Raw genomic sequence first — 20,545 nt, 5'->3', positions numbered from 1 at the left:
ATTTTACATATCCATTTTAGTGAAAATTACGGACCTAGGCTATTTGATCCATCAGAGAGTGACTTAGCTGTTTTCTCTATGCTTTATTTTTAGTCAGAGCTTAAAAAAATAAAATAAAATTGAATGAATGAGCAAAGGAACACTAAAATGTGACTGTGCTGAGCCACCTTTCCTAGATAGGTGTAGCTAACACACCTCCATCAAAGAAGCAAATGGAGACTATCACAGTAACCACAAATGAACACAATACAGAGATCAACAGATCCTGGGGAGTCCGGCCCCAATGTATGCATCACAGCTTCTGCATCCATGGCTCAGGGACCATCAAGGAAGAGGGAATGGAAAGACTGTAAGCACAAAAATAACAGCAAGTCGGCTGTGAAACAGTCTTTCCTAGAAACCAATAATTGCCGGGACAAGAATTAGCTTCTGCCAGGGATAAACCCCTTTACTGGTTCAAAGAAAAGTGGTCAGCTCTGAAACCATACACATACAAACAACAAAAACAGATCCAGCAGGATATGCATTTGTTAATACACATGCATATACACATCACGTATACATAATAGTAATTAGAGACGATCAATTTAAAAGTGAGGAGGACATGGGAGGGGCTGGAGGGAGAAAAAGGAGGGAGGAAAATTATTTAATTCTATTTCAACTAAAAACATTTAAACCAGGTAGTGGTGGCGCACACCTTTAATCCCAGCACTTGGAAGGCAAAGGAAGGAAGATCTCTGTGAGTTTGAAGCCAACCTGGTCTACAGAGAGAATTCCAGGACAGCTAAGGCTACACAGAGAAACTTGGCAACAACCCCCCCCCAAAAAAAACAAACAATAACAACAACAACAAAAAAAAATACTCAAGTCAGGCAGTGTTTGCTCATGCTTCTAATCTCAGCACATCGGGAGACAGAGGAAAGCAGAGCCATGAGTTCAAGGGGAGCCTGGTCTAGAGTCAGTTCTAGGACAGTCAGGGCTACAAAAAGAAACCCTGTTTCAAAAGTATTTAAAAAATAAATGACCTGGGGACTGGAGAGATGGATCCAGAGGTCCTGGGTTCAATTCCCAGCAACTACATGGTGGCTCACAACCATCTATAATGAGATCTTGTGCCCTCATACAGGTAAGAACACTGTATACTTAATAAACAAATCCTTAAAAATACATAAATAACGTTCATAAATTGCTATTTAAAAAAAACCCTCAGCTGTGTAGTTGCTGAGGGACAATGATCTTGTACCCTGTAATGATTTGTTACTTGTATTTTAGTAAAATGCTGATTGGCCAGTAGCCAGGCAGGAAGTAGAGGCTGGGAAGAAGGAGTTAGTCTGCAGTCATGATCCAGATGCAGAGGAAGCAAAATGAAAACACCTTGCTAATAAAAGGTACAAAGCCACATGGCTAATACAGACAAGAATTATTGGCTAATGTAAATTATAAGAATTAATAAGGCCGAGCAGTGGTGGGGTACACCTTTAATCTCAGCACTCGGGAGGCAGAAGCAAGCGCATCTCTGTGAGTTCGAGGCTAGCCTAGTCTACAAGAGCTAGTTCCAGGATAGGCTGCAAAGCTACAGAGAAACCCTGTCTTAAAAAAAAGGAGTTAATAAGAAGTCTGAGCTAATAGGCCAACCAATTTATTATTAATGTAGACTTCTGTGTTTCTTTGGGAATGAAAGCTGCAGGACCAGGACGGACAGAAACCTACCTGTAATCCCAGCACTTTAGGAGGTTGAGGCAGGAATACCAAAAGCTAAAGGCCAGTGTTGGTTACATGACAAATTCAAGTCCAGCCTGCACTATATTGACTCTGTATCAAAAGAGACAGTTAGAAAGTAGTTAAGGAGTAGAACCTGACCTAGATGTACAAGGTCCTAGATCTAAGAAAAAAAGATTGGGCGATGGTGGCGCACGCCTTTAATCCCAACACTCGGGACGCAGAGGCAGGCGGATCTCTGTGAGTTTGAGGCCAACCTGGGCTACAAGAGCTAGTTCCGGGACAGTCTCCAAAAAGCTACAGAAGAAACCCTGTCTCGAAAAACCAAAAAATAAAAAATAAAAAAAAAAATAAAAAAATAAAAAAAAAAGATTGGGAAATTAATATACTATACAGTCAGGAACATTTTAAATATATCAATTCTTGATTAAAAGGGGGAAGAAAACATAATCTTTCTAAAAAGATGAAAGAAAGGAGGTACAGAGAAGAAATAATTAGAGAAAATGTTTTTCTTTGAATACTGAAATATTTGACACTCAACTTTTCTTTGAGATAGGGTCTCACTTGAAGAAGCCCTGGCTGGCCTAGAACTCACTATGTATAACAGTTGGCCTCAAACTCACAGAGATCTGCCTGTTTCTGCCTTCTGAATTCTGAGATTAGCCATGTGCCACTATGCCAATCCTCATCCAATGAATTTTAAATGTGTTCTGAGTACTTAAAACACATTTAACCGAATATACAAGCTTCATCTTTAATCTCAGAATTTAGAAGAGGCAAGTGGTTATCTGTGAGTTTGAGGCTAGCCGATCTATATAGTAAGTTCCAGGACAGCCAGGGTTACATAGAGATTGTCTTTAAAATATATATGTGTGTGTGTGTGTGTGTGTTTATATTATACTATTATACAAACAAAATATTAAAATGTATACATATATTTTATACACACACACACACACACACACACACGTTTCAAGGGTTAGGAAGATAGCCCAGGTGGCAAAGTGCTATAGTTTTGGAGCCTGTCCTGGAACTCACTTTGTAGACCAGGCTGGCCTAGAACTCACAGAGATCCACCTGTCTCTGCCTCCCAAGTGCTGGGATTAAAAGCATGAACCACCACCTGTTGGGACTTTTGATAACTGGCCTAATCATTGAGCCCCAAACTAGTGAAAGACAGAAAAAAGTGAATGGCATCTGAGGAAGATTCACACCTAAGATTGTCCTCTAGTCAATCCATGCAAGTACAAAGGTGTGCATGTTATGTGTGTGGGCATGTTAGAGCAGGTGTGCATGTGCACAAAAACACATAGACTATATACAAGCTATAACCAGGCCTGTTGGTAAACACCTATAATCCCAGCACTCAGACAGAGGCAGAGACAGGCAATCTATGAGTTCAAGGCCAGCATGGTCTGTATAGTGAGTTCTAGGAGAACAAGGGCTACAAAATGAGGTCCTGTCTAAAACAAATACACACACACATAACACACAAAAGTGACAAACTGATAAAACATGGTAAAATAAAGATATGTCAAACAAAGCTATTAAAATTCTCAGTATCCATGAAAACAGGCATAGTTCCCTAGACAAACATATGCATTCTTTAAGTTTAATAATAATAATTTTTTAAAAAGTCAAGTTAGGCCTGTGAAATGGATCAGAGAGTAAAGATGCTCACTGCCAACTTGATAACCTGAGTTCAATCCCTGGGATCCATATGGTTGAATGAGAACTGACTCTTGAGTCAAAAACTTATCTGTGGCTGGGTGGTGGTGGTGCACACCTTTAACCTCAGCAATTGGGAGGCAGAGACAGGCATATCTCTGTGAGTTCAAAGCTAGGCTGGTCTACAGGGAGACACAGCCAGGACTGTTATAGAGAAACCTAGTCTAGAAAAACAAAAAACAAACAAACAAACAAAAAACTGTCCTATGACCTCCACATATACACTATGGCTAGCAAACATAGACAAATAAATATAGCACAAATATATTAATAAAAAGTCAAGTCCCTTGTATATTACTCAAAGTATTTATAATACAAGCCAAAGGTACCACTAACACATCTTCCCCAAAATGTTTAAAGCTACATACATTCAGAAAACTAAAAGTTAAAATAATGGGCAGTCTAACCAAAATAGGATATAAACCCAAAAATCATCCTAATTTCTAGCGCCTCAGATATAAACTAGACTACCCTTTCACTCAGGTCCAGTGTGATCTGTCACTAACATTGCTTTTTTTTTTTGAGACAGGGTTTCTCTTTGTGGCTCTGGCTGTCCTGGAACTCGCTTTGTAGACCAGGCTGGTTTTGAACTCAGAGATCCGCCTGCCTCTGCCTCCCGAGTGCTGGGATTAATAGTGTACGCCACCATTTCTTATCATTGTCTTTATATCACTTTTTAATGTTTAATTTTTTAGTATTTCTACTGTATTTATATCATTTCCACCCCTCCCTCTCTCCCTGTAATATTACATTTCAAGATCCCACTTTGCTACATAAACTGCAATTTCGTATTTGTAGTAATACAACAGATATTTTTTTAATGGTGTGTAATTATGGATAAGCAGTAGATAGTGCTCAATCATTTAAATTAAAATCAAAGGGTCAAATAGTTCTCTCAAGTTCATTTTTTTCTTTTCTTTTTTCTGGCTTTTTTGTACTGTTTCTTGTTTTTTTCCAGTTTTTCAAAATAGGGTTTCTCTATGGAACTTGACTTGTAAAGGAGGCTGGTCTTGAATTCAGTGAGATTCACCGCCTCTGCCTCTGGAGTGGTGGGATTAAAGACTTGGACCACTACTGCCTGGCTCAAGATTTTTTTTTTTTACTTGTCAAATCCTATCTGATCCATCTCACCTTATACAAAGTAAACAGATAAATAAAACTAATACAGGTATTAGCACCTATTTATTTAGGTGTCCCCCAAAAGGTTCGCAACCCGTTCTGTAGTTAAATTGAAGTGTGACATCGAATTTGAGTGAATAGTATCATGTTTAAAAGTTGCCTGTTTTAAACATGTCCTGTTTACACATAGAAACCACTTTATCAACTTGCTCCTCTTTTGGTTTACTACCCCTGTAGCAAAACTGACAAAAACAAACACATTCAAATAACCTTTATCAAGACTTTAAATCATACATGTTACTTTAAATATGCATTTTAAACTTTCAGACATGCTTCTTAACAAATGAAAACCTTTCACCAGATCATTTTAAAATGTATCAATTTCATTTATATTTATATAGTTATATTATGAATTATTTATATTATAAAATGTACACTCTTGCTGGGTATGGTGACCCATGCCTTTAATCCGAGCACACTGGAGGGAGAGGCAGGTGAATATCTGAGCTCAAGGCCAGCTTGGTCTACAAAGTGAATTCCAAGACAGTCAGGGCTACACATAGAAACAAACCTTGTCTCAAAAAACAAACAAAAAAAAGTATAATCTTAATTTCATATAACATAAAACAGCAAGAGCTGGAATAAAGTTTAATTTTAGAATTTCTTAACGCCAGGTTTATCACTGGTATTCACACCCTTAAACTTAGAAACACTTCTAAACCTGTAAATCAATTCGACTGTGCCCTATTTCATGCTGTGTAAGCCACTGTCTAATTGCCCCCAGACCTGTCAAGCTCAACAGCATTCAGGAAATGACTGGAATATTAGGGTTGAAAATACATCAAGAATTTGGAATATTTCTCATATTGAAACAGGGAGAAAAAGTTCAACTAAGATTGTGCTTAAGAACAATCATCATGCTGCTGAGAGGACGGGATCACTAAAAGGCTTATTTTTGCTATTCTGCTCAGTCCAAAACTGATGCAACTGCAAGTCCTGTATCTTATCATCTATTTATTAGGCAGTGGGTCCAGTGAACTCATAATTTTCCTTATATATGAACTAGGTCTCACTTTAAAATGTCTTTTTCGTCCTATTTTCATTTTCTATCTGAAGCTACAAAATCACCTGACGCAAGGCTGAATTTTTTTTAATTCTTTTTTTGTCTCATCTGTTAACAATAATATTTGGCCTCTAATCTGCTTAATGTTTTTCACTTCTTACCAAGAAAATCCATTAAAGGTCAAGAATAAATACAAGCACCACACAACCACACCTTCAAAGCTCAGGCATGAAAAATTAAGTCACATTCCGGCCATAAACTGTGCAAGATACTTCCAGTCAGCGTATGCTTTCGTGATCAGGGGCAACAGTAACAAGAGTAAGTGGTAGGGGGTTGGGGCTGTTAACAACACAGTGCAAATCACAGGCAATGGCAAAAGCAACAGCCTAGGACTGACAGACAGCAAGGCCAGTGTCTGAAGGGAGATGTAACACAGTATCACAATGCTGGATTTCCGAATGCCATTTCAGGGGAGCGCCAGGGTGAGAACTGGGGAGCAAGTGCACTCAACCCGATCAATGTCCGGGGCGAGAAAACCTACGACAAGGTCTTATGGCAACATCAGCTGTCTAATCTCTTGTCACCTTTAAACACAACTTCATTCCAGATCTTTCTTAAAGTCAACCGCTGAAAGGGTGAGAGGCGTAAGGATGGTCATGGCCCTCGGCAGAGAGGCAAAGACCCTGGGAAAAACCAGAGGTTCCCTAATACTAAAGGATTTCCAGAAGCAAAATGCAGCCACCTTCTCTTCTCCAGCCAACGCTGTTAGGAACCAGATCAGGACGTTGTCGGAGGCTTGTTTTTTGTTTTTGGTTTTTTTTAATGCAAGAGTGATATAAGAAAATGGCACTGAAGGATGAGGGGGCCTGGAAGGAAAGGCTGAACCATCCCAGGAGCGATGGACAGGCTTTCCCTGGACCGAGTCAAGATAACAACGCCAGCAGAGTGCATCGAATGGCCAGCCAGCGCCCGGTACCCCGTCACTGAGAAAGCTTCGCCCCCTCCCCAAGCGCCCAATCACCAAACACCGCTCCCCACTCCACCTCCCGGCCCTCAGTATTCCCACGCCTGCCCGCCACCACCCCCCCGTCCCTCGCCAGACACCCCACGCCCCAGCCGACCCTGCCGCCCCTGCCGCCCCTCCCTCGGGCCACCCACCCTCGGGCGCCCGGCGCTGGCCTCCCCGCAGCTCGCCCGACCCCTCCCCCTCACCTCTCCTCAGCGCCTCCTCGTAGCTGAGGAATCCGATCCGTGACTCCTTGGCGCCCATGCTCCCCTCATCCCCTCGGCCGGGGGGTCGGAGCCTGCTTTCGCCCCCACCCCCTCCCGCCTTCTTCGCGGCGTCGCCGGCTGACGGTGTCGGCGTCGCCGGTCCACTCCTCCCCCAACACTAACAAGTGCGGCTTCTGCCCCGGCGACTCCTCCCGACCGCCGCCGCCGCCGCCTCCATGCCGAGTCACGTGACCCGCTCCCACCCCGCCCCCTTCCCCTCCCTCCTACTCCGCCCTTCTTTCCTCTCTCCTCCCTCGGCTTCTCGCCTCACTCCTCGTCTCCACCCCTCGGCCCTCCCTCCCGCCAGCCCCGCCGTGGGTCACCTGACCCGAGGCCCGGGATTGTTCCGGGTAATGGCCGCCGAGGGCCACGCTCCACCCCACCCCACGCTAACTGCGCGCCGGAGCGCAGGGGCGGGGCGGCGCCGCCGCACGTAGCACGTCATCTTCGCCTACCCGCCAATCGTAGGCTTCGCACCCTGCCGCGGCGCTTGGCAGGAGAGCGGGGCAGGGACTTCCGGGGCGCCCGAGGACGGTTCTCCCCGCCCCTGCGTCCTGGCGTTCGACGGGCGGGGCCGGGCCACCGACCGTTGGTGCTGCGGTGGCCGAGACCCACCTTGGAAGACTCGGAATGTTAGGAAGCAGGGGGTCTAAGGAAAGCGGTCCGGGAGACAAAGGAGCGGGCGGGCAATCCGCAGTGCTCAGGGGCCCTAATGGCAGGGAACCTTGTCACAAAATTGATTATTTTCTTTTCTGCCTGTTAAGTTGGGAGCTTAGGCCCCAGCCCCTTGAATCTATCTTAGCCCCCTTACTCTGAGAGTTAGCACAGTAGACTCCAAATCCCAGCAGGCCAGGCGATCCTGACCCCTCCCTGGGCTGGGGTGCTCAGGACCACTCGGGTTCCCCAGCCCTGGCCGCCTTCGTTTTCCTTTCACGGTCTTCGGCCCAGCCCCCTTCCCGCTGGACCTGCACACACGCACCCACCAATTTTTTTTTCTTTTCTTTTCTTTTTTTTTTTTTTTGGTTTTTCGAGACAGGGTTTCTCTGCAGCTTTTTTTGGAGCCTGTCCTGGAACTAGCTCTTGTAGACCAGGCTGGCCTCGAACTCACAGAGATCCGCCTGCCTCTGCCTCCGAGTGCTGGGATTAAAGGCGTGCGCCACCACCGCCCGGCTACCCACCAATTTTTTAAACGCCCTTGGGTGTGTTGCTAGGGTTGGGTTGGATTTGTTTCAGATTCTGGATTCTTTGTAGCCCAGGCTGGCCTCGAACTTGGCGATTCGCGTGCCTCAGCCTCGCGCATACTTACTGGCTCTACAAAGAGCGCCACCACACCCGGCCCTGCCTCCTTCGTGTACAAGTTCCTTATGTGGCTTCAGCCCAACAATTGGCCTCCTCTAGAAATGAGACAGTTCAAGACAGAGTAGCTTGGTTTAAAAGAATATATATTAATGTATTTTTAAGGCGTGAATTCAGCAGCATTGAGTACATTTACATCGTTCTGCAGCCTTAGCAGTTTCTTTCTTTTTTTTTTTTTTTTTTTCTGGTTTTTCGAGACAGGGTTTCTCTGCAGCTTAAGAGCCTGTCCTGGAACTAGCTCTTGTAGACTAGCCTGGCCTCGAACTCACAAAGATCCGCCTGCCTCTGCCTCCCGAGTGCTGGGATTAAAGGCGTGCTCCACCACCGCCCGGCTTGTTAGCAGTTTCTTGAGGACTACATCTAGCTGAGAACTGAAACTTACTCACTCAACAGTAATACTAGTCTTTCCTCACACCAGTTGATGGCAACCACTGTGAATCAAACCACATTTCTCCTATGACTGGCGTATTTCACTTAACGTCTCGTGTTGTAGCATGTTAGATTTTCCCAGAAGGTCTGGCAATTCCACTTCCGAGTGTGTACTCCCAAAGAATGTCTTCAAAGGGGTGTGTGAACTACTTTGTGCTCTCACGTTTGTAGCAATAGTATATACAATAGTCAGAATGTTAAAACAACCAGGAGGTGTTAGCACAGACCTTTAATCCCAGCACTCAGGAGGAAGAGGCAGGTGGATCTCTATGAATTCGAAGCGAGCCTGGTCTACAGCGCAAGTTCCAGGACAATGTTACCCAAAGAAACCCTGTCCCAAAAAGACAAAAAACAAACAAAAAAACATGTCATGATAGTAAACCAAAAAGAGGTGTATAAATACAATAGAATTTTTTTATTTCCTTTTTTGGGAGGTGAGATATGTTTTTATGTAACTGACATAGCTGGCTGGGCTGGAACTTGGTAGCGATCCTCCTGCTTCTGCGTACAGATATGAAAAACGTGCCCGGCATCTGATTCCCACTTCCTTTCAATTCTAGTTTGTACCTGTCTTCACCAGGAAAGTCATAATATGAAGCTTCTCCATAAGGAAACATTGAAAAATAGCTATTTGGATTAGAGAAGACTCAAGGTGCCAATTAGATAATTTAGGAACAGCAAAAGGATTTCAGTTCCTGAAGCCAGCTGATTGTCACATGCCCTGCCAGAGAAAGCTGTTTCTCTACTTACCTTTCCTGGTGGACCAGATCAACAGCGTGGACGCTTTAATCAGGGCACTGCCCTTTCCAGTTCTCTCAGGCAGTTAATTTGAGACCTGAGATTAGCTGTCTTACTAAAAGCCCATGAATCAGGAGGTTGGGGATATAGCCAAACCCTTTAATTTCCACGTCATCAGTGTCTTCAGACACAACAATTCAGTCATCCTGCAAAGTATGAGTTATGAATAAATCTAAAGGAAAAAAATCTAAACCAAGATTTCAGCTGTGAGAAACAGATAATTTCAGATAATTCAGATTTCAGATAGTGGGGCTAGAGCAATGGCTCTGTGGTTAAGAGTATACACTGCTCTTCCAGGGTACTTGAGTTCGATTCCCAGCACCCATGTCAGGTGGCTCACAACCACCTGTAACTCTGGGAGTCTGATGCCTCTGACCTCCTTAAACACCTGCACCCATGTACATATCCCCCAACACACATAACTTAAAAGTAAATAACTATTTTTAAAGTAGAGTTTAGATGCAAGATACAGTATGCATAACTACTTTTCCAAATAGTGTGTGAAAATGATGTCACAGTATGAGGGATGGACACAGTGGATTTTGAATAAATTATTTTCCCCACTTGTACTGTCCCGCTTGAAAGCTGGGACTGCTGTTGGAATTTGTCTCATGAGATGATAATCACAAAAGTATCAGGTTTAAATATCAGGTGTTAGGGTTCCAACATAACACTGACCTACACGAGTCACGACACAGATGTATATGTATATGTGGCATGAGGTAGGACCTCGGATCCTATGGTGGGGGACAAACATGCCATCATACAGAGCTTATATGGGAGGGAAGTTTATTGGGAAGGGAAAAGAAAGGAAAAGAGAAAAGAGACAGAAACATGGTGACCTGCTTCAGAGAAGCGGCAGGAAGAGAGAGCATGGTTAGGCGGGGCTTGTCTATTAAAGGGACTTTTGCACCTGTGTAAAGACTACATAGTAACATAACAGCCATAGGACCCTAGGCTGGCTAGGGTGATGCCTGAGTGCATCCTGCCAGGAGACAGGGCCAGCATAATGCCTGAATCCTAATATCAGTGAAGACTAGATTTTAAAACTATTAAAGTATTGCTATCACACAGGAACTTTGAAGACTGTCATTTCCTGGGAGTGGTGGCTTGCACCTATAATCTACTCAGTACCTGGGTCACAGAGCCAAGAGAATCACAAAGTTCCAGGCCAATTTGGCTTGCTTAGCAATGCCCTGTCTCAAAACACAGTAATATATAAAAAAAAGGGCTTATTCTTATGTTTCAGGCGTGGCTTCCCCCTAGGATCATAAAAATGTTTCATTCTGTCACAGAGTTTCATGGATTAAATCCTCCTAAAAATTAGGAATTGAGATAGAAAAGTATGAAGTACTATTTCTGCTTTGTCTGAGTTAAATTGTGCATATTACTGAAGAAAGCAATAAGAAGGATAGTTGTGTGTGATAAGAATTTTAAATGATAAGCTGAGGTAAGAGCCAGCCTCCGGTTTGTATCACAAGTCATGCAGTCAAATGTTAAACATCTCCCTATAACTTTAAATTGATACAATACTTACGTTTGATGACGCAGAAAATGTAAAGTCTACTTGTCATGATGCTGAAAGAATTCTATTAATCATTTAGCTTCTTCAGTTTCACTTAAAATCCACTGAAGAGCTGGTCCGCTACCTCACTTTAAGCATTAGGCTGTACTTGGGAAACCATTCCTTTAGCTGTCATTACATGCCTGTGAAAAGGTTATCCATACAAAGATTTAAAGCATGGGAGATTAGTATGTCATTTTTGCTTCTCAGTGGGCAATCTAAATGACAATGTTCCTTAGTTTGTATTCCTGGAGAAATGACATAAGAAGAGGTCAGAGTCGTTTTAGTACTTGCCAAAGAAGCATACCTACACTAGAGGTAAACTAATATAATAACAAGGGATAGACCAACACCTAATCTAGAGTAATTTGACTGCCATAAGAAGAGGCCAGTGCTCTATGAAGTATGGTTATCCAGTAAGTGAATTGATTTCAGTATTATGAACATGTTACCTTATAATTTGCACAACTTGAGGATGAAGACACCTGTATTATAATTGTATTTGCATTACATCACTAAGCTATTTTATGCAAATAATACATCTCTAAAAATATTTTCCACCCAGTGTGGTAGCACACACCTTTAACTCCAACACTCAAGAGGCAAAGGCATTCAGAACTCCAAGTTCCAGAACAGCCGTGGCTAAATGGTGAAAACTTGTCTCCAAAAATTTTTTCAGTTGGTATTGAAATGTCTACAATGTAAACTCACTGCTTCTCCCAGTCTCACTCCCTAAAGGAAGGTGTTTTCCATTATTGCATACCTTCTTTTCCACGTATGTAATATGTACTTTTACATACATCTTTTTTTAGTCTAAACAGAACTTCTAGAGTTTTTTGTTGGTTGGTTCACTGGTGTTTTAGTTTTTGAGACAGAGTTTCTCCTGGATGTCCTACAAAACTTGCTTTGTAGTCTAGGCTGGCCTCAAACTCAGAGATCTGCCTGCCTCTGCCTCCTGAGTGCTGGGATCAAAGATGTATGCCACCACTGCCCAGTGAACTTCGAGGGTTTTTTTTATTTCATCCATTCCTGCATCTCAGATTTATCTACAAAACCATCCTAGTTATTTTAAACATGCATATAATGCCAACACTTTTTGATTTTTCAAAACTGGGTTTATCTTCTTTTTTTCAGGTTTTCGAGGCAGGGTTTCTCTGTAGCTTTGGAGCCTGTCCTGGAACTAGCTCTTGTAGACCAGACTGGCCTTGAACTCACAGAGATCTACCTGCCTCTGCTTCCTGAGTGCTGGGATTGAAGACGTGTGCCACCACCACCTGACATATTTTGTTTTTTCTAGTCATCTTTCCTTTCTAGACTCTAAATCTTTTCTTGATCAGTAACTATTCTGCTGTGGCGTATGCCCCACCTATAAAATTGCAGCAGATAGTGGGTCAAGGTGTACCACGAATAATAAAAACTCAGAGACAGATATTGAGAGGCCTTGTTTTTCTGGTTTTCGGGTCGAACGCCAATATCTTGGTTTTTATTATTCATGCTGCATCAAGGTAAGAAGATCAGAAGTTCAAGATCATCCTTAGCTACATATCTAGGCCTTCCTGTGGTATATGAGAATTTGTCTCAAAAGACAAACAGCAAAAACCAATTAACTATTCTGATACTCAAAACCAACCTAACAAACATTCTGGAACCTAGAGAGATGGTTCGATGGTTAAAAGCACTTCCTACTTTTTCAGAGGATGTGAGTTCAGTTTCTATCACCCATGTTGGCAGCTCGCAGCTGCCTATAACTTCAGCTCCATGGGATTTGATACTATCTAATCTCCACTAGCACTTATACACATATGGTGTGATTACACACACACATATATACACATATAAAAATTCAGAGACTTACGTTCCTGCCTACAAATAGCCAGTGGTTGTGTTATAATTTGCAAACTGCCAGCTAATTCCAGTGGAAGTAAAGACAGAAAAATCACTGGAATCTTTAAATCTAAAAAGCTAAAAATTAGAGCATTTGGACAAAAAAATAGTTTGGCAATTCTGTTTACATTCTAGTACTTGGTAGAGGTAAAGGAGAGAATCAAATATGGGTTTCCCAGAAAAGGGAAGGAAGTAAATATAAAAAAAGAGGATGTTGGCTGGCCCTTCTCCTGTACCTACTTAACATTTCCCCACGGTTCTAACATTTAGTGTAAGTGTTGGAAATAACACATTTTAATGTTTATAAATAAAGAAGCTTTTGAATGATAAATCATAGTGAATACAAAGAAAGTTTGTGGGTTTTGTGTGTGTCTGTGTGTATGTGTAAATGTGCACGTACATGTGCATTCATGTGTGCATGCCTGTGCCATGGTGCTCCTGTTGAGCTTGTTGGAGTCAGAGGACAACTTTTGAGAGTCAGGTCTTTCCTTCTACCATATGGATTCCTGGAATCAAACAAGTTGTCTGGCTTGGTAACAAGACCTTCCCCGATGAACCATCTCAGCAGCCCCAGAAGAAGTTTGTGTGTGTTATTGTTTTGTTTGTCCTTGGAATTACTATAACCAAGAGAAAAATAGGGCAGTGTGGGGATCTACAGTAGTGAAAGGTATTAGTTCAAGCCAGAGAACTGGGGTAAGGGAGAAAAGCCTTCAGGATGCCAAAGGAATAGGGAGGAAAGCCTAAGGGATGTGACTCTTGAGGGACAAATAAAAAATCAGCCTTTAGGGCTGGGGATATGGCTCAGTGGTTAAGAGCATTGCCTGCTCTTCCAAAGGTCCTGAGTTCAATTCCCAGCAACCACATGGTGGCTCACAACCATCTGAAATGAGATCTGATGCCCTCTTCTGGCCAGCAGGCAGGCACACAAGACAGAATATTGTATACATAATAAATAAATATTTTTAAAAAATCAGCCTTTAGCTGGGAGGTGGTAGAGTATGCTTTAATCCCAGCACTCAGAAGGCAGATCTCAGTGAGTTCGAAGCCAGTATGGTGTCTCACAGAGAAACTCTGATCTGAAAACTGAACTCAAGACCTTTGGAAGAACTGCCAGTGCTCTTAGCTGCTGAACCATCTCTTCAGCCCCTTGTTTGTTGTTTGTGTGTTTGTTTTTTGAGACAGGGTTTCTCAGTAGCTAAGGATCCAGTCTTAGGAGTGGGTGGGGCCTGTCTCTAAAGAGACAGGACACACCATTACATTCCCATTTCCTTTTTATAATAAAAAGGCAGGAGGTTAAGCACAACAGATGGATTTCTGTGAGTTCATAGGCCAGCCTGGTGCACATAACTCCAGGACAACCATAGCTACATAGAGAGATCTTGTCTCAAGAAAAGAGAGAGGTTTTGGGGGGTTGTTTTTGTTTGTTTAGTTTTTCTTTTTTTAAAAAAAAAATATTTATTTATTTATTTATTATGTATACAATATTCTGTCTGTGTGTATGACCGCAGGCCAGAAGAGGGCACCAGACCCCATTACAGATGGTTGTGAGCCACCATGTGGTTGACTGGGAATTGAACTCAAGACCTTTGGAAGAGCAGGCAATGCTCTTAACCTCTGAGCTATCTCTCCAGCCCCTGTTTAGTTTTTCAAGACAAGGTTTCTCTGTGTAGCCTTGGCTATCCTGGAACTCTGTGGAACAGGCTGTTGTTGTCTTAGTTCTTTGTCTGCCTTTTAAACTCCAGCTGTCCTAGTCAGCAACTGCAGCTCTGTCGTTACCAGCAGCGGCTAGGATGCAGGAACCTCGGCCTGAAGAAATTCTGTTCCCTCAGGCACCGACTCTTTCAAAACTACTAACAAAACTTGTCTAAATCTGTCCCACTAAAGAATTCAAGATTCAAGGGTTGAGGTAGAATTCCACTTCCCTGAGAGGCAGAATGGCAATCAGCACACCTAGCTAGCTGACCTTCTCACCTCTCCCAAGAAAAGTTGTGCTTTTTCTTCCTCTTTATGAACCTTCTCCACCTGGCTCCTCCCTACTACTACTTGTCAGCTAGTTGCTGACGCAGCCTCCAGACCACAGGTGAATTTTATTTAGTCAAACATATCTTTGAATCATTAAACAAATATTCCAGAGCATAAACAAAAGTAACATACCTTAAAATAATATTTTACAACAGGCTGGCCTCAAACTCACAGAAATCTGCCAGCCTTTGCCCCCGAAAAGTGTTGGGATTAATAAGTAGGTGCCACCACCTTTTAAGATTTAGGTTCAGATGTTAGCCCAGCATCACTTTTTTGTTTGTTTGTTTGTTTTGTGATTTCCAGACAGGGTTTCTCTGTAGCTTTGGAGCTTGTCCTGGAACTAGCTCTTATAGCCTAGGCTGGCCCTGAACTCACAAGGATCTGCCTGCCTCTACCTCCCGAGTACTGGGATTAAAGGCAAGCGCCACTACCGCCTGGCCAGCATCACTTTTAAGATTTAGTTTCAGGGGGCTGGAGAGATGGCTCAGAGGTTAAGAGCCATTCCAAAGGTTTTGAGTTCAATTCCCAGCAACCACATGGTGGCTCACAACCATCTGTAATGGGGTCTGGTGCCCTCTTCTGGTCTACAGGCATACACAGACAAAATATTGTATACGTAATAAATAAATAAAATAAAATAATAAAAAACGATTTAGTTTCAGATGTTAGCCCAGCATCACTTCAGCTGAATTTTAGTCATTAAAGCAGTCAAAACATTTGCTGAGGCTCAAGGGGAGGAGAAATCATCTCCACAAATACTATTATTAATGGTTTACCTTCTGGGCACAGCAATTTAGAACCTTCCTCCAAGCAAGAAATGTTTACCCTCTTCCAAATCGCACTAGTGCATCAAGTTTGGACTTGGAGCTTAGGAGCTATAAGCATCTCGATTAGATTCAGGAGTGACTGAGGTGTCTCGGGTATTCTTCCTAAATGTTTTAACCAAACACCTATTATTAGTACATATATACTGAGTTATTTAGGGGAAAGAGACATTATGCAATATACCTTAAAGTAGTTCAGAAAAACCCTGACAGTGGTAGTGTACACTTCTTATCCCAGCACTCGGGAGGCAGAGGCAGGTGAATCTCTCAGAGTTTGAGGCCAGCCTGGTCTACAGAGCGAGTTCCAGGACAAGCCACAGAAAAACCTTGTCTTGGAAAATCAAATAATAAATTAATAAGTAGTTCAGAAAAATGCTTTTATACAAATATTTATACATTTCTGTGAGGGATAGATTTGTAGAGGTTATCTTTCATCTGGAACATGGGTAGAATTTTGTGACTGCTTTAATCAACAGAAATCAGAAGAAATATTGTGTTAGACCTTTGATTGGTCATATATGTAGATACGTATATTCATGCACATATACATACATGTAAATTATACTAAGAGAGAGCTCAAATGGTAAAAACAAATTGAAGAAAACGGTAAAGGGTATGGAATCTGGACTTGTATTCTTTGGATTTTTCTCTTCCATCCTTCCTGTAAGTCAAAATTCTTTCCAAATAAAAAGTTCTTTTAATGTGATACATATGGAATAAGTCCTGAACATCAGTATTTCCATAGTTTTAAACCAGTGTCAAATTGTGGCTTGGCTTTCAGATTATCCCTAGGGACCTAGGGAAGACACTCTATCCTGAGGTATAAAATGTGTACAAAAAGACAGATCCCATTTTGGAGACAGTCCTTTGAGAGGAGAAATTTGACCAAATTAAAACTTAGTTTTTCAATATTTTTTTAATTACCTGCAATACTAAAGACAAATTGAATCTTCCTTTACCTCACAGGGAAACTGTACACTTATAAGAGAAAAAAGTTTGTCATCATCCTTGTAAAGAAAGACTGGGATTAGCTTCCCAGGAACACCATGCTGATGTTCGCAGAGCCAAGTTCTAAAAACAGCAGCTGCTGGGATACAACCTCCTCATGTTTCCAGTTTGCAAAGGTTACTTAAGTAATTCTTTTGTTTTGTTTGTTTTTGTTTTGTTTTTGATTTTTTATTTTCGAGACAGGGTTTCTCTGTAATTCTGGCTGTCCTGAAACTTACTCTGTAGACCAGGCAGGCTGGTCTCTAACTTAGAAATCTGCCTGCCTCTGCCTCCCAAGTGATGGGATTAAAGGCATGCATCACCACCACCCCAATCATAAAATGAGTTTTTTAGTGGTGTTTATTCCTTGTTTGGGGATTGTAGCACTAATTAAAAATGACTCTTGCTGGGTAGTGGTGGTGCACGCCTTTGATCCTAGCACTCAGGAGGCAGAGGCAGATGGATCTCTGCGAGTTTGAAGCCAGCCTGGTCTACAGAGCTAGTTCCAGGATAGTCAGGGCTACAGAGAAAAACCCTTTCTTGAAATCCAACAACAATAACCCACCTCATTTTATGAATGTTTAGTATCCTTAAAATGCACTTGATGGCTACTTAATGAATTTATATAATTTCTTTCTTTCAAAAATAATTATTCTAAATGGGCTTAGTAGCCCATTCCTGTAATCCTATCTCTCAGAAGGCAAAGACAAGAGTATCAAAAGTTGGAGGCAATCTGAGCTACCAGTTGAACTGGAGACCAATTTAGGCTATATAGTGAGATGCTGGCACATGGTGGGGGGAATGATTATCTGTTCCAGGACAGCCAGAGTTACAGAGAAATCCTGTCTCAAAAAAAAAAAAAAAAAAAAAAAAAAAAAAAAAAAAGCACCAGGATAAAACAGGGCTACTCAGCAAAAAGTAACCAGCATAAAGTCCAGCTGTGCAGTTCCCTCTCTAGGAAAAGAGAAACAGACCCTCACCCAAGAGGTAAGCCCAGCAGCCTAGGTGAATGAATGGCAGGCCTACCCATAGGCACATCGAGTTAACCTGGGCTAGAGGAATAAGGAGCCTTCCCAAATCAAGGAACTGGAGTCAACCTTCCAAAGCCCCAGGGTAAGAAGGTAGTGTGGCTAGTGGGAGAACCACATATCGACGAGTTGAAAAGTTCAGGGTTGACTCAGAAGGTGAAGTATACGGGGAGAAGTAGCCCACCCTGGGGATAACTGGATAGCCTAAGCTTCTGCAAAGTTCACTGTGGACAGACGTTTCTGTCCAGCCAGTCCCGCAGCCGTTCAGACATCGACTTCATCAACAGTTCCCTGTTGTAGAGACTGGGAACTCTGAAGCCCCCGTGGGCTCCTTTACACCTGCAGCCTTACTTGTCTGATGATGAGTAGTTACAGCTTTCCAAAGTTCAGGACAGATCTTCCTGTACAGGATTCAGTGTTACTCCCAGACCCTGGCTAGATCCGAAAGCTATCCCAGGTGTACACACCGGCCAGTCTTGGGGGAGTTGGAGAATCCAGTCAGGCAGCATACAAAGCTAAGTATGATCAGCAGAGTCCCCTAGTGAAAAGGAAACTACTAAAGAGGGGACAGTCCCAGCAGAATCTGAGACTTTCCAGTATTAAGCTGAGCCCAAACAGTGCCGGCAAAGACTGCAAAAGGAGAAGCTTTACAATCGTGTTGTTCCTTGTGTTTATACCATACTAGTAGCATTTTGACCTTTTGAAAGTTTACTTGTATGTGTATGTGTGTAAACGACAGGTGCACACATGCCACAGCACACGTGTAGAGGTCACAAGGCAACATGCAGGGATTGGTTTTCACCCCCCTCCCCACTGAGGCAGGATCTCTTGTTTCTGCTGGGCTATGTATTCCAGGCATTCTCCTGTCTCTGCCTCCCATCTCAGTATAGAACTGCTAAGATTACAGATTTGCAGCATTTACTCTGACTTTTGACTTGTGTTTTGGGGAACACATTCCAGTTGTCAGGTTTGCATGGCTTGTGCATGCTGCTGCACATCCCTCTGTGAAGGTCCGAGGACAGCTCACAGGAGTTTGTTCTTCCCTTCCCCAGGAGGCCCCCAGGCCTGTTCTACAAAATGAGATCCAGGACAGCCAGGACTGTTAAATGGAGAAACTCTGTCTCCAAAAAACAAAACAAGGGCTGGAGAGATGGCTCAGTGGTTAAGAGCATTGCCTGCTCTTCCAAAGGTCCTGAGTTCAATTCCCAGCAACCACATGGTGGCTCATAACCATCTGTAATGAGGTCTGGTGCCCTCTTCAGGCATACGTGCAGACAAAATACTGTATACATAATAAATAAATATTTAAAAATCCAAAAACCAAAACAAAATTTAAAAAACTGGGTGGGAATGAAAAATTGATGAATAAGCTAATAAACCAGGCATTGTGGTAAGTACCTATAATCCTAACACCAGGAAGTATAGGTAGGATAATCAGAAATTCAAGGTAATCCTTAACTACATAGCAAGATTGAGTGTCTGGGCTATATGAGACCCTTTTACAAACACAACCAATAAACTAGACCAAGCAGGACAAAGATTATCAAGGATGAAAGAAAAGATCAAGAAAATACCACAAGCAGACATCAATGAACAGCAAAAAAATGAGCATGACCACAGCTTTCAGAACTCTGAAATATAATCAAGAAACCAAACCTAAAATCAGGCTAAGTTAAGGGGTTGCCATTGTTGGAGGCCAATCTGGGTTACATGGTAACTTCAAGGTCAACCAGAGGTACATAGGTATATGAGACCCTATCTCAAAAACAACAACCAAATGATAATGTAACATTTAAATAAAAAAAGACAAAAACCTAAAAAACATGGAGTAGTAGAAGGAGCTGAAATTAAAATTAAAGACACAGAAAAAAAAATCAATGATATTATACCAGAAAATTTTCTCAAATGTATGGAAATAAATGGACATCTAAGCACAAGAGATACTTAGAAACCAAAAAAGGACCTCTTCACAGTAAATAATAGTCAGGATACCCAAGAACACAATTTTTAAAGTTGCAAACATCAAAATAACATTAAACCTCTCAACTGAAACCCTCAAAACCAGGAAATCATGGAACGGTACTGTATTTCAAGTCATGAAAGTAAATGGCTGCCAACCAGGATGGCTGTAGCCAGCAGTTAGACTTGCATACCCACACACACATTTTTTTTTTTAATTTTAAAATTTGGTCGGGTGGTGGTGGAGCATGCCTATAATCCCAGCACTGGGGAGGCAGAGGCAGGCAGATCTCTGTGAGTTCGAGACCAGCCTGGTCTACAAGACCTAGTTCCAGGACAAGCTCTAAAGCTACAGAGAAACCCTGTCTTGAAAAACAAAAACAAAAATTTAAAATTTGCTGTGTTATGGTGGTATATAACCTTTAATCACAGCACTCAGGAAACAAAGGCAGAGAGATCACTGTAAGTTGTAAACCTACCTACCTGATCTCAAACTGAGGTCCAGCCCAATTAGGGCTACATAGTACGACCTCAAAATAAATAAATAAATAAATAAATAAATAAATAAATGAAAATTGACAGAGAAATAAGGAAATTGCAAGATGATCATATACTAAAGAAATTGAATGCTGATAACCAAACCAGCATTGCAGAAAATACACAAAGAAGTCATAAACAGGAGGAAGAAAGGCAGTGTTAATCAAAGAGCACACAAAATAATACATTTCATGAAAAGAATAATTGAGCTGGGTGGTAGTGGTGCACACCTTTAATCCTAGCACTTGGGAGACAG

At 42.2% G+C, this 20,545-nt stretch overlaps 1 protein-coding gene across 3 annotated transcripts in view; it reads right to left on the bottom strand.

Moving 5' to 3' along the window:
• Positions 1-7,043, bottom strand: part of Usp32 (ubiquitin specific peptidase 32) — a 139,832-nt gene extending 132,789 nt beyond the window's left edge. For 2 of the 3 annotated variants that reach the window (XM_038327114.2, XM_038327115.2), the window contains exon 1: positions 6,842-7,043. In XM_038327114.2, the coding sequence (XP_038183042.1) occupies positions 6,842-6,899 (58 nt within the window). In that variant the 5' untranslated portion in view covers positions 6,900-7,043. The remainder of the gene's footprint in view (positions 1-6,841) is intronic. The other variant, XM_038327113.2, reaches the window with a different exon arrangement.
• Positions 7,044-20,545: the final 13,502 nt, after the last annotated feature.

This window comes from Arvicola amphibius, chromosome 4, assembly GCF_903992535.2.
Source record: "Arvicola amphibius chromosome 4, mArvAmp1.2, whole genome shotgun sequence".
NCBI classification, from domain to species: Eukaryota; Metazoa; Chordata; class Mammalia; order Rodentia; family Cricetidae; genus Arvicola; species Arvicola amphibius.
Note: the sequence above shows the minus strand (reverse complement) of the source record. Positions and strands in the feature narration are given on the sequence as shown.